The sequence below is a fragment of the Fistularia commersonii genome, chromosome 1, assembly GCF_037954325.1.
Source record: "Fistularia commersonii isolate RoL2024-O1a breed Wild chromosome 1, RoL_Fcom_v1.0, whole genome shotgun sequence".
Taxonomy (NCBI): Eukaryota; Metazoa; Chordata; class Actinopteri; order Syngnathiformes; family Fistulariidae; genus Fistularia; species Fistularia commersonii.
This window is the reverse complement of record NC_141284.1, coordinates 4,219,577-4,234,918: the sequence shown is the minus strand read 5'-3', so window position 1 is coordinate 4,234,918 and position 15,342 is coordinate 4,219,577. Positions and strand designations below refer to the sequence as shown.

General features: G+C 42.1%; 1 protein-coding gene across 1 annotated transcript in view; it reads left to right on the top strand.

Annotated features, from left to right (window-relative positions):
- nos1apa (nitric oxide synthase 1 (neuronal) adaptor protein a) overlaps nucleotides 1-15,342 on the top strand; it is a 155,712-nt gene that overhangs the window by 58,468 nt on the left and 81,902 nt on the right. Inside the window, exons 3-4 of the mRNA XM_086144846.1 lie at nucleotides 5,458-5,550; nucleotides 10,943-11,001. Of these exons, the coding sequence (XP_086000972.1) occupies nucleotides 5,458-5,550; nucleotides 10,943-11,001 (152 nt within the window). The remainder of the gene's footprint in view (nucleotides 1-5,457; nucleotides 5,551-10,942; nucleotides 11,002-15,342) is intronic.

Below are 15,342 nucleotides of genomic sequence, written 5' to 3'. Positions count from 1 at the left end.
TAAATCGCATATCTGAATGGAATAATATATATATCTTTAATATTTCATCTGAATTTAGATTTTTATTTTTTAATTTGATTTAATTCGCATTGACGTTCCCCGGTAAGCTCTCGTCCATCCCGTCACTTTTGCGCGGCGAAATAATCCCGTTTATTGTTCGAAATAGTGAAGAATTCAGGCGCGAGAATACATTTTCGCTTTTGGCAGCGTCGGAGTAGAGTTCGCGAAGACTCGACGCTCCGGCGGCTGAAGGTTCCACGGGACTCAACCATGTTCTGTGACCGAGATAAGACAAAAAATATATATTTTCCAGGCTTTCATTCAACTGGAGCTTGACTAAACGCAAGCAGGATGAGGTGGATTAAATACAGAGGAAACTTGACTAATCCTGTGCGAGTCCAACTTTCCTCCCTTTCCTCCTTTTGTGCGAAGTCTCAGTGGTTGCACTTTAAATTGGTGATTTAACATTTGAGACGCGCGCTCAGGCGTATTTCTGCCCCGTCCTAACCGACCTCGGCGGCGACGGCGAACCGTGTCCGCGCTCATTAAAACCCACTCGTCGGCGGACTTGATAAAGTGGAGGTGAAACGACGACAACAACCACAAAAAAAAAAAAAAAAAAAAAGAAAGGAAAAACCTGTTGACGTGGCGTGGTGTCCAGCGCTACCTTGTTGAGCCGCATTTTGTAATAACATTGCATTTTGTAATAAACGTCCAAAATGTAATAACTTTTTCATTTCATTTTGTAATAAAGGCGCATTTTGTAATAAACTGTCAAATTTCATAATAAACTGCCCCAACTCATTTTGTAATAAATTTTGCCGCATTATGTAATAAGTTATTACATATTGAGAAGATTATTACAAAATGTACTTGCAACTTTTTTTTTCTCGAGGAAATGTAATAACATGGTGCATTATGTAATAACAATTCTAAAGCATAGTTTATTCCTTTGTTAATTGTATTTTCTATTTTACTTTATTTTACTTTAAGTATTTTACTTTAAAGTATTTGTAAAAGCTAGGCCTACTATTATCATCACTGTATTAGCCTAGTAGCAGAACTTAGCAATTACAATCAGTACACTATTCAAAGGTTGCATTAACAGAGAATATTCTATAAATTCCATGTTATTACATTTCCTAGAGAATAAAAAAGTTGCAAGTGCATTTTGTAATAATCTTCTCAAAATGTAATAACTTATTACATAATGCAACAAAATTTATTACAAAATGCGTTGGGGCAGTTTATTACAAAATGCGACAGTTTATTACAAAATGCGCCTTTATTACAAAATTAAATGAAGAAGTTATCACATTTTGGACGCTTATTACAAAATGCACCGTTGTTACAAAATGCGGCTCAACATACCTTTATGTACGAACGTTCACACCCATACTTACACAGATGCACAGTTTATTTACATATGTTGGTATAAGTTTACCTTATTTTTATATTCTAGATCAGGGGTGCTAAATCCATTGCTCGCCATCCACCAGTTAATTGCAAAGGTAATACTGCAAGATCGCATGACGTTAAAAAAAAATGGACGTCAGCCGATCATCCATGCCGTCACTTGATTGACCAATCACATGACGTCTGATTTTTCCACAACATCTAGAGTCTAGATGTTGGATCCGTTCTGGGTTGCTATGCTATCCCATGTGTCCTACAATTGCCCCTCACGAATGAATAAACCTTGACCAAATCATCCGTAAGCATGAAACAGGTGGTGAATGTTTGGACGTTTCAACTTTTTGCAATTTCAACTTGGCCCTGTTTTGCTTTTCCGTCCGAGTACGTTTCTCTTCTGCAGTAGCTGCTCAGGTGAGCTTCCCAGCTAACCGATGCTGATGCATCTGTAAGAATCACCTCGACGTGAGAATGAAATCCACCCGCTAAAGCGCTACATGCTAGCATGGCAGCTGAAAATAGCTCACTACACCGCCACTTACCAGTGGGCAGCATCTAATTTTTTTCTCGCTATTCTTTTATAAATCACACTTGCATCGGTTTGAATTTTAAAATAACAATATTAAAAAAAAAAAAAAAAGTTTCTCTATGTCTCTCTAAAAAAATGCTAGTCTCTATGGCAACCATTGCTGTAGAGACTAGCTAGCAGGTGCAGTGAAGGTGAGGCGATGATTTGTCTCTGAATACATGGTAGAAAAAAGAAAGAAACATATAATTTTCTCGGTGAATGGAAGATTTGTGGAGAGTAATTTCCAAACGTGTCACGCAAGCTACCATGCTAACTACCCTCCGGGCAGCGCACTTTAAGCGACAGCATGCTAATTGAATTCAGTTATTTAAAAATCGTGACGAATGTATTTGTGAAATGAAAGATATGATCATCTTGTTAAAAACAGTGATACGCTCAGTAAAATTTGAAAGTTGATTTTTGTATGTTACATTACTGATTGTCAAATATGGCATAACGTAGTGGATGATTGCTCATGAAAATGTTGTAGAAGTGATTATTTGGAAATGTAAACACTTCCAGAGATTTAAAGAAATAGCGTTGCATTTTGATATTTTTCCGTTTCGGACCTTGTTAAATCATTGTTGATAATTGTGAAAAATCATGAGCATGGTGAGTGTCTTCACAAAGATGAATGCCAGTAATTATTAATAATGAGATAAACTGAGCACATTAGTTATCACAGTCATTGCCGATGCAGATATTATGAGTCGTGAAGCCTGGACAGCGGAGGCAGTGCAAACCGCAAGGCTGTTTTATATATTTCTTTTTTTCCGACGATGATGGCTTGGGTATCATACAAGACTGGACAGGCCCTATTAGCGATAAGTGCTTCGACTTATAGCGCCGCGTTCGGAACCACGTGAAATCTCTTAAATTACCGCCGTCATCATCTCTGCAGAGGTCACACACACACTCCCCGCTTCACCTCCACCCAATAGAAGCGCCACCTCCGACCTTCTTTGTTTGTTTGATTTTAGCCTTCTTTTTTTCTTGGGATCTTAAGGTTAGGATTCATCATCATCCTTTGGGAAATGGCGAAGTAATGATGAAAGGTCATAAAATAAGTCTAGGATGTTTTGAACTGTCCAGTAACAGAGGTTCTTTAGGATTCATCTGCATTTTTTTTTTTTTTGGCTGACATCAAGGAACATCTGTTGACCTGGGCTTATTTTCTCTTAATATTTAGACCTTTTCAGTCTGAGGTCATTGGTGATGGCATACACCAAATACAGGAGGTCCTTGACTTACAGTACATCGCAATGCTGCTTAAAGTCGAAACTCGCATACAGAAATGCCAATCGGTACCTTTGTCACTAACCGATGCTAACACAGTGGCTTCTTGGCTTTCCTTTCCTTCAGTGCCATCAGAGGAGTGTGACTTGGGGACCATAATGAAGGTTTTCCTCGGGTAGCACCGTGTCACAATCTACTTTTTTCAACTGGTTCCCAAACGAAATTTGTTTGAATATCGCAAACGGTCGTGTTAGAATGATGGGAGCCATATGACGTCACCGGAGGAGTCATATATGGGGAGCGAGGGGGTCGAGAAAATTAAATGTAGCCGCTGTTGCTTACTTGTTGTTCTAATAAAGATAAGGTTTGTTAAGCAGCAAATTGCAAATTGTCTTCGTTGGGCACGTCCGCTCGAACATCACATTATTTAGTTACATGTAAAAAAAAAATGTTTCGTGTAAATATTTCATGTTACAACGTGGACACCTGTGGCCTTTATACATATATATATATATACATATGAACACATATATTTATTGTTTATTTGTATCTGGTGCGGCTTATATTCAGGTGCGCTCAATAGTTCAGGAAATAACGCTCATCTGTTTCGTGTGATCGTATCTAGTCATCGGGATTTTACCCACTTATTTGTCACCGCGGGCGCTCTATTGTTTCCAGAAAACCCAAATCCTTGAAGAATTTCCATCTCGGCTTAGACTGTCCCCCCTCCTCGCCTCCTTTGACGGGGGAGAATCGTTCTCGTTCGCTGAGGAAATGAAGTCATTTGCGAAACAAAAGGGCGGCGAAGGTGACGGATGTTGGACGGCATGGACGTTGATTCACAGAAAGCAAGCGACGGCGGGTGGGACAAAGTCCACGGGCGCCGCTTTTGATTCTCAGGTCCTTTGGAGGCCCTGTGGAGCTCGCTGTCACGACTGAGAGATTCAGAGATTATCTGAGCTGGAATATCGGGAGTTCTTATCTCGGGATTATGATAAATCGCCACGTGTGCGATTTCCTGGAAAATCCAGTGGATGTTCACCGCTCGTTTTAACCGCTCGTTCGACACAAAAGCTTTACTTTTCGATTCCGAGGTGACGGCACTCCATTAGACGCGCCGGCTGCCGGGTCCTGATGTACGGCGGGTAAATGGACTGCGAGGAGAGGTCGGCCCGCTCCTTCAGCCCGGCCGTTTGTCATCGTCTGTGACAAATGTGTGTGTCGGGAGTGTGAAACATTGACTTTGAGCGAGTGCGAAAGCGCTGCTCTCCGTGACACCGGAAGGCACCGGAGTCCAGTTGTTTTCCTTGTTTTTTTTTTTTTTTTTCCACTTATTAAGAAACCACTTTGACGGAGAAACAAGCGCATTCCTTTAATTTAAAACCAGTGCATACCAGTCTGACCAATAGAAACACAGAAAATCAAACCGCAGCGATTTGTTTGCTTTCTTTAGAAAAACACAACCGACTTAAAAAATTATTAGAATTAACTCTTGTGTTGACGTCGAGTCCCGAGTTACCTCAGCCCTTAAACGGCTTCAATGAGAACACGCCATTAACTTCAAATTATATATATATATATATATTTTATGCATTATTTCGTCTTTTTCCGTTTCGTAAATCCCCTTCATCCTACGAATGAGGTGCGTGACAGCGCTTTAAACGGCAGTCAGTGAAACAACGTGCCGTAATCCAGGTGGGTGGTTTTATCGGTAATCCAGGACCAAGTCAGGCTAACGGACCGCTGATACTATCAGGCGGAAAAGCATCGTCCTGATCACGAAACGCTGTTACGAGCGATTTTTCAGAGACTCTGCCGTGTGGGCTGAGGAAAAAAAAAAGGTCTTTGCTAGTGAAGAGTCTAAACTGCACACACACACACACACTCCAGCTCCCCTGTCATCTCAGTGATCCACAAGGTCATTCACACTGACGTATTCAATCTCAGGCAGCTCCGTCGAACCTGCACTTCAAACTATTGGAGCTTCTCCTGGGAGAAAACGGTGGAAAGGACACACACACACACACACACACACACACACACACACACACGCACACACATACACAATACTGCAGTTTGAGCCGAGGCGCACAGAGGGATTTAAGAGGTCTCTATTTCAGATTGTATTTTCGGAAGAGTGTTGTTTCTCCGCCCGCCGCCGCGGCGGAGGTCAGCGGCACCCGGCGGTATTTGGACGCGCCAACGCTAACCGCTTTGTGTCGTCCGCTCTCCTCCCGCAGTACGAGTTCAAGGTGAAGAACATCAAGAAGAAGAAGGTCCACATCGTGGTGTCTGTGGAGGGAGTGAAAGTCACCCTGAGGAAAAAGAAAAAAGTGAGTTGTCCCTTTTTTTTTTCATTGATATAGAAACCATGTAATTGTTTTTAAATCACAAATGTGGTTTTTCGTTTAAATTCCTGTGTATGAGTGTGACGGGAATTATTACAGGTTTTGAGTTTGCTGATTTATTAATTAGTTGATTAATTGATTATTAGATCTTTTATTGATTACATTATTACAGTGTTATTCAGCTGAAAATTATTATTTTATTTTTATTTATTTATTTAAAAAAAAAAAAAAAAAAACTTAAGATACAATCAGAAATTGTTTGAAAAATTCAATCACACACCAAAATATACCATGCTATGATCTTTTTTTTTTTTTACTTGTGGTTGTGATTTAGAATTGGAAATAAAGATCCAATGTTAGGTGAGATTTTGAGAAAAAATAAAAAGCCATTGAAGATTTTTTTATTGCATGTGAGGTAAAGTCAAACATCAACATTTTCTTTAATGCAGCTAAGAAGGCCCTGTCCCCTTTGAGCCAGAGGTGTGAAAAAAGGGGAAAATAATCAGATTCCTAATTTAAAAATAAAAACAAGTTTCTCAGACATAAAGGATTTACATAATTATGCTAATTTCCTGCACCATCCGGATCAAAAATCCGCCGTACTAGCTGGGAATGTTTATAGGATATAAAAAAAAAAAAAAACACAGGCCAAACAAAGACTCCACCAAGAATATGGATGAGCCACGAGTAGCAGGCAGCCACTTAGCAGCGCTTAGCAGCTTCTGCAGGCTAGCATGAGCGCAGGGATGGAACCGCAAAAACATTTGGTTGGAACAGGGTTTCCATAACTGCCCGAGCCTGCAAGCAGCTCCTGATAACATAAATGAAGGAACTGTCGGTTTTATTCTCCAAAACAGACAAACGAAACCCGCGGAAGAACTTTTCGTGAGAGGGTTGAAATAAAAACGGGGTCGGGGAGAATCGATCAATTTGCTCTCAAACTATATATTTCATCAAAACCGGGTTATTGAATGAATTACTTTTTCAATGTAGAAAACCAGGATGGGTTTAATTTCAGTCAGTTTGTCGCAATTGTTTTGGTAGTGTTGGGAAATTGGCAACTCCCGTGATGACTCCGTCAAAATAAACGGCAAATTACAGAGTATTGCGCTGGAAATTTGCATAACTATTTTCAGAGGGTCGGCGAAAAGCAAAAAGGAAAATCCAAAACCATCAAGAAATTACCCGCAAATAGAAATAAAAATGAGTGTTGCGAGGAACATTCAAGACTCGTGTGTTTATTTTTGCTGTTCACAACGAAGCCAGCAGCATGGTGGCTAAAACTAACCACCAAAAAGTTGAGTGGTGTGTAAATTTAACCATTGCGCGATTTTCTACTTTGTCGATATAAGCATGAATGATAAGTTAATGTTGCATAAACTTTTACCTTTATTTTTGTTTTAGTGAAACTGAAAACGTCATGACATTAGCAGTAGGCTAGGTAGCGGTGTCAGCTCGCTTGGGCTGTTAGCGTAGCACTGGAAAAGTTCGCCCTAAAGAAGAAAAAGGCGGCATTCAACTTCAGAGCAAGCAAAATATGGCGTTCATGGAGGGAGCCATGTTGCGCCACCAGGAACGTCAACGTTTTGGTAGCTTCGGAGGCTAGGTAGCGGTGTTGGCTCGCTTGGGCTTTTAGCGTAGTATTGGATAAGTTCGCTCTAAAGAAGTAAAAGCCGCCATTCAACTTAGGAGCAAGCAAAACATGGCGTTCATGGAGGAAGCCACGTTGCGCCACCAGGAACGTCAACGTTTCGGTAGCTTAGATCTTGCGCACCTCTCTGGACCACAACCAAATTTAGCTTATTGCTGTTTCTTATTCAGTTTCTAACCATAAATCTAAGAGTCGACACCTGAACGCACCGCGACTCTTCCTAAAGATCGTGTGCATGTTGATGCTAGTTACAATGCCGCACTTCCTGTAGCTCTGACACTAAGCTTAGAAGCCACGTAATAGGAGACGGTCGCTTTTGAAAATAATTGAGTATTTGATTAAAATGTATTTTAGTTTAGTTCGTTCATCCCCAGATTATGGGGATCTTGTAACATTTAAATAAAACGTGTTAGAATATTTTTGTTGCTCTTTCTGCATGCGCAAGTAAAAGGACGACCGCATACAGATAAAGAATGGCATTTTTGTTTTAATGCCAGTGGATAATTCAAGTTTGTTTTTTGTTTTTTTTTCATAAATACAAGGTCTCAAATAAACATTGAATATTTTGCTAAAAAGTAACCTTCAACCCAATGTCCCTTTTCTTTTTTCTGGAGTTCAAAATGTTTTGTTGCATACAGCAACGTAATGACATTTTCTCTGCAGTTCTTTGAAAAAAAAAAAAAAAAAAAAAAATGCAATATATTTTGTTTATACAAGGCAAAAAAAAAAAAAGAAAAAAAAGCCCAAAAAATAATGTTATATGCCGTGTTAATTCATTTTAAATTTCAAAAGGGTTCTGTGGCTCCTGCTGTTTTCTTTACTGTGGGGAAAAATGGCTTTTTGAGTGGTAAAGGTAGCCGACCCCTGATCCAGAATAAACCGTTGAAAAGCGGGCGCTGCGGGCAAGCCGAGGGTTCGGCTCTTCGCCCGGATGATGCAGATAAAACACATCTCATTCAATCCCTGACTTTTTTTTTTTTTTTTTTTGGACTTTTAAGTGTCCAGTGACCCAGTATCTTCAGCCTCTTCTTCTTTTTCATTGCACTTTATCGCTTCGGCTGGCGGGTCGGAAAAGTTTACATTTGGGACGGCGGTGTTAGCGGAGCCTGACCTTGACTTTTCCCCTGCAGCCAGATGCACGTTGCGGATACACAGTGCACAGAATCCTTGTTAAACCGCGGTGATTAATTGAGTCGGTCTTGAATGGACCTCCAAGGAGCAGCTGTTCCGCTCCAACAGTAAAATAAAAAAAAAAGGAACTGTCTTAAAACCGCCTGGGTGAAAGTCGGAGAAAAATGAATTCAAATGACTGTCATTAAATTTTGTGTCATCACACCTGCCTGGTAGTTTAGCGCCGCTGAAAAACACCAGATTTCAGATCCTGTCCCCAGGATCTCCAGCAATTTCACTCTCCGCCCCAGCGATCAAATCAAAAAGCAAAATCAACGCTTGACTGCGGCGGTGCATCATCATCATCATCACCATCACCATCCTGCTGTTGCCCCTTTCAGGCACTCTGGATATTGAAAACTTTCCAGATTTGGTTTTCTGACAACAACGTTAAATGTACGTTCATGTACTAGGTTTCCCGGGATGCATTTTTTCGGTCACCTGCTTTCTGTTCTCGTGCAATATGTACACATTTATACAGCAAACCCATGGGTCACGAGACCAAGTCACTGGAGGTGATGACCGGGTTCCTTCTGACTCCTCCCAACCTGCCCGCCAAACAAAGATGTGATTTTTTTTACGTCTAACGCCGAAATCTTAAAAAGTCGTAGCGAGCTCCCGTCGTCTCAGTCGATAAGTGTAAGCAGGTACGCTAACAGTTTTTAGTACAGTTGTGGCTAAATCCTTCGCTAAAGTTTTTGGGGCTAACAACAACATCAAACCGGTTTGTTATTGCACGTCTTGTGTGTTTCGGCGCCGTAAAGACAGAATCAACATCCAATAAATGAGCTCCCACAAAACCGGAAACAGGAAACTTGCTACCAGCGTGGCGGGAAAGGAAAGTTTTAGTTTTCCACAAGTCTTTTCAAAATCTTTGAAAAGTCTTCACATGTAAGATCATCAAGCTCCAGTCGCCGACCTCTCCCCTCGCTCTCTACTGGACTCTGATAATATATCGAAATATGACCACTTTTATTTATGCAGGACTGCTACTTTGCACTGCTGTTGCACCAGATACCATTATGGTACTACTTACTAACCTTTGCATAAACTGTATAAAAAAAAATAAAAAAAAATAGGAAAACTCTGCTGCTACTCTCTACTCTCTCATGCTGTCAAATATCAATACCAAATATTAAAAAAAAAAAAAAAAAACAACAACCATAAAACCTTCAGCGGCAACTGCCTGGGAATAAAAATGTACAGGACTGTCTCAGAAAATTAGAATATCGTGATAAAGTTCTTTATCTTCTGTAACGCAATTACAAAAACAAAAATGTCATACATGCTGGATTCATTACAAATCAACTGAAATATTGCAAGCATTTTATTATTTTAATATTGCTGATTATGGCTTACATCTTAAGAAAACTCAAAAATCCTATCTCAAAATCTTAGAATATCATGAAAAAGTTTTTTTTTTTTTTTTTATTGCATTACAGAAGATAAAGAACTTTTTCACAATATTCTAATTATCTGAGACAGTCCTGTTTATTATAGTACAAATAATGTCACCTGATCAGCGCTTTGTCTCTGGATTAACGCTAAGACTCTTTAGCATTGCGCTAGCAGGGGCGGGACCTTTCCGAGAAACGGTGACATTTTACGATGGCGAGTCATAGAATGACAAACTACCTACTTACTTTTGCACTAAACTACACACAAAAAAATTAAAAAAAAAACACTCCCATGCCATCAAATATCAGCCTGTATCTGCTTGCAATTGAAACTTCATGCCTCAGTTTCTTTACTGTTCAATATAACACTGCACTTTACTGTTAATTTGCACTATTATTTCAATTTCATGTCACCATGGGATTGTGAGAAACATCCTCTCTACGTCCAGTAGATGCAGAGAAATTGGCAATAAAGCTGACTTTGACATGTGAGTTGGCAGTTTTACACGCGTCTTTCCAAACTTTTAAGCCAAGTATTAGAAGTTGAACCAGTAAGTAACACTTGGTCTGTGACGGACGTTCACACCTGAGCTCGCGACCGCCTCGACAACGCCATGGAATTCCAAGTCCGTCTGTAGTTCTCGGAGTCCAATTAACCGTTGGGCAGAAATAGAAAGTGGACGGTCGATAGAGAGGATACTTTACGCGTCCGCGTGTTTTTTTTTTTTTTTCCCCCGCCGTCTCATTTTGCCCGCCGCTCGGAAGGCAAAAAAAAAAAAAAAGAAAAAAAATGTCAAGAGTGACGGCCGGCGATCCATTTTCATCCTCAGAGTGCGGCGGAGGTAATGAAAGAGCGGAGACGGCGAGGAGGGGATTGAGTCAACAAAGCTCTGCGGAGATAGAAATCAATATGAATAATTCCTTTGTGCTCATGTGTTGACATTTTGATTGTGACATTAAACTGGAGGGTGGGTTTAATCAAACGGGACCACGGGCGGCTGAAGGGGGCGGCGGGGTCAAATGTAAATAAGTCGGGCGGATGCAGATGTTATAGGTCACTCATGCGTTTGACACAATGGACGTAAATCTATGAATCCCTGCTATTTAAAGACGTCTTATCCACGCTGAGTCTCCCGTCTACCTTTCTTTCTGTTTGCAGAAGAAGGAGTGGACATGGGATGAAAGCAAGATGATGGTGATGCAGGATCCCATTTACCGGTAAGCTCCGTCCTCCACCTCAGCTCGTGGGCGCCGATTTCTAATTTATTTATTTTTGGTCACAAATCTCAGCCGTCCCTGCTCGTCAAGGGTGGGGGCGCTTGTCCAAATGAATTTTTCAATCCATATTTGATTAAATACGCCGGTGAGTCAGGAAATGAGTATCTTTTGTCTCTGTCACCGCGAGCGTTGACATTTGGGAAGAACAGGGGTTGTTGTTGATCAATGAAGGCAGCCCACCAATGGGGCAGATAAGCACGGAAAAATCCTTCATTTAGCAGATTAAGTGCAGGAAAGAAAAAAAAGAAACGGGACGGGGACGAGATTTTCAAGAGGCCAAGAGGCTAATCTGACCTCATAATGGCAAAGGTTGAGCTACAAGCTGTTGTAAACCTGCAATGCTAAATGAAACCTTGTCTCACGAGTGCATCAACTTACAAATTTTCTGAGATATGAGGCGTCACTCTTTCAATGTTTTTTTTTTTGTTTTATTTTCTATTATTTTTTTTTATTTTCGATTATTTATTTTTTTTTAATTTTTTTTTGCTAGTTAGCGTTTACCTTCCACACTTACGGTGAATTGGTTTGTCAGACAGCATCGTGGCATCGGGGAAGTCATTGAAAGCCAGCCGGGGGACGGTTTGATTATTTTAAAAAGAGGACCGCTATTCACTCTGTCGCTGGATTAAGTTTAGCGATAAAATGTAGCATAAGTGTGTGAGTAAAATTTCGCAATAAATGGTCGCATTCACCGTCGCGAGTAATTTGAGTTACGATAGAGCACCAAATGAAAAACTCAGCTTATCGGTAAAGTAAATACACTTAATAAAAACAGTTTATTTCTTTACATTCTCTTTTTTTTATGTATTTTTTTTTATACATTACTTGTTATTTTTAAAGTACATATTGATTTTTTAATTACATGCAACACAGCTAGGTTGGATAGGGAAAATGTAATTTGAGTTGCGAACCGATTAAACTCGTAAGTCAAGGTAGTAGTGTATTAGTATATTAACCAGCAACTAAAACCTATAGTAACTACCCGTCTGCATTTCTGCCACGAAAAATGCATCTTGAACGCGACGAGTTTGGATTCGACCGTGGAACGCTGTGTGCCTCTGCATTTTAGCCAAAAAAAAAAAAAAAAGCGGTCTGGAAGTTTTTTGATCCACATGAGTCCAGTTTGGCTGTTCTTACTTTCAGGATTTAATTTCAAAGCCCCCGACCTCATGTTTCGCCGTCGGATTTGGATTCAGTCTTGTTTTCCCTCTGTTTGGGGATCGTCCGCTCGCTCCCCTCGCAGCCTCACCTCGTCGGGCGCCGCTTTTTATGTTCACCTGAAGGGGAGCTGCTCTTAATATACAGAGGATGCTGTGTATTACAAGCCTACCTGCATTTTTATTCTTTTTATTTGCAGCTCCAGTTTTCCTTTTATGCCTCCCATTCTTCGCTCGTGTTGTTTTTGCATCGACGACCGATCGCATCAGGACATTTTGGGATTTTGACGAAATGTCGACTCTTGTGTTCTATTGCAGCGCGCCAGAATTTTTTTTTTTTTAAGAAAAAAAAAAGAAAAAAAGTAACTAACGGGGGGGTTCACGAGGATTGAATTTAGAAGAGTGGAACGTGTTTGCAGCAGTACATCACAAAGATACTTCCAGCTCATTTGGTCCATCTGCCGCGATTTTGGAAGTAATCCCCCGATTTGTATTCACACCGGTCGGCCAGGAGAAGAGACGACTCAGGTGTATTTATTTAAGATATCATCTTTCAGTCGGCGTGTCGGGTACGTCCGGGTTGGAGGGAAGAGTCGGGATGTTCCGAATCAGAACGCGTCTTTTCAACAGAGTGATCTCGAGTTGGGTTGCAATGAAATGGCGGAATCGATGGGTAATAACGTAGTCATTTCTCCGGCGTTGGCTTTTCACACGTGGCCAAAGAGGAGATAATTCAGGTCGGCGCTCTAATTTAGATTCTTCTCGCGTCAACCGACTCCGACCGGATCCTGCGAGAGCTTTCTCCGGAGGGAGCCGCTCCGATTGGTCGGACACTTCGACGGAAGGCGCCGGATTCCCTTCGTCCCGTCAATCATCTTCCGTTCGATTGGTCGCGAAGCTCTCATTAGAAGCGAACCAAAAAGCTAATCAATATCCAGTGAAGTGATACAATTCTTTTTCTTCAACCCCGGCGTCCTCGGCAGAGGATTTAAATACCGCCCCAAGCCTGCTTCCGAAAACAGTCCACATACCGCACTGAGTGACTCATTCTTAATTCCCCACCTCTCTTTCTTTACTCTGCACACACACCTGTCACACACACACACACACACACACACACACAGCTTTTCCCAGGTGGGCGCAGATCAGATGTGCACATGCAGGAGTCCCATCCGCCCCCGCCAACTCACCCATTCTGCTCTTTGGAAATCACTCTGTCAGAAAGATGGATTTGTTTGGCCGCGCGTCGCGGCGCCTTTGAGCTCAGGAATTCCTGCAGAATCTTTTTGGTTTTGCGCGCGAAGGAGCCGGAGAGCACGTCCCCGCGTCTCCGAGCCCGTCTCTGTTTTTAATATCGCGCTGTCCAAAAGCCGCGGGGGAGGAAGTGGGGTGGCACATGAAGCTAAGCTAATCAAAGAGCGAGCCTCATCAGTCAGTTGCTATCATCCGCCGGGCTGAATCCGACATGTTCGGACTCAGTTCCACTTTGTTGCTACACGATGATCCAAAGAACCGGCGCCCTCATTAGAAGTCTGGCTCGCCCTCCCCCGTTATCTGAAGGTTTCTAACTGCCCTGGGTCTTCGCTCGGGAAGAAAAACGCTCCGCCCGCGACAGGCAAACAGTGATTTCTGCGCTTAAAGGGCCGCGGGCGTGCTAAATCGTATGTCTTGTAAAGCAGTAATCGGTCCGTGTCTTACATCGGCTTATCTGCGTCGAGGAAATGCCGATTACATAATGCGTAATAACGCGGGAGTTTGCCAGCGTTCTAGTTCTCCAACACAGGACTCCAACTGAGTGGAACCCTAGTCTTCACCGAAAAAATAGCCAAAGTAAAGCTGTCCTTTTCTTATCCGGCTGCAAAAGACACTTTTTAATGATGTGCGTTACGTTGGCATGACTTGGGACAAAGTACGGCGCAGGTCGACGACTAACGGAGCTCTCGGGAGCCGAGGAAGACCTGAATCCAGGGAAGCTGGAGACTTGGACGAGAGCTAGGAAGAAGAGGACGCAGCTCCCAGTGTCTGGAAGCACACACTTTGACACACTTTTATATCCAAAAATCAGTGTGTCTAGTTTAGCAATGAGGCTAAAAGTAAAGACAGGAAGTCCTTGACTCTTTGGTGGAGTTCTGTTCCGACGGCACGACGAAACATGATTTTCGCCGTAAGTCGGAACAACACAGAAAATGTAAACAAAGCTGTCTTCCTTGGACGGTGCCGTATTCGCCCGCTCCGCTTGCCAGCTAGTCTCCGCGCAAAGTGAGTTGTTATAGTTAACGGTTACCAGCAGTTTCCTTTTCATGTGACCTGATAACTTTAGTTCCTTCTGGACGTGGACCCAATGTGACCACAGGTCATTCAGGTGGACCAGGAAGTACCTTGTCTGGAACCAGCTCTTGTCCTGTTGCTCAACCTGCAGTAGACAAACTTTTTTTTGGGCGTATCATGGCTACCTTCAGGCTCCACCAGCCAACGCTACGAATCTTTTCGTATTTTATGGCACAAGGTTAAAAATCTGGGCTCGTCAAAGACTCCAACGGACTCTTCCTCAGTGGACCTTAGGTACAGGGACTTCAGTAGGACCAAGAGGTCAAAAGTCACCTTCTTGACCTTCTTGACCTGCCATTATCATTCGCCGGTTCCTCTGCTGACCTTGGCCGCCAGAGTGAAATTCAAATCCCCGATCTGGTGAATCTGTTTTCCGGATCTGCTACCCCCAGCAGGTTCCTTTCTCCGACCGAACCGTTCAGATCGGAGGCGGCGCCGTCTTCGTCCTTGGGCTCCTTCATTATCGCACCCACAATACAAGCGAATTTCAATGTTATCGTCTGGCACGGATCGTAATTGATCTGGAAACGTGACCTCCTGCCGGGAGCTCCCCCATCGTAAAGGAGAAGGGAGATTAGACGGTAAAAGTGCAAGATGTGCCTCATGTGGCCGCCTTGCAAATTAGAAGGAGGCTCTCCAGTCGGGGGGGGAAATCCCCCCGGTGAGGGAGGTGAAAAAAAGGGTAGAAATATAACCTTTTTTTTTTTGGTTTTATGCATGAATTAATCTTCTCTGAGAGCTATTTCATTTCACATTTTACATTTTCACATCCAATAAACTCACATGGGAGGTTGGG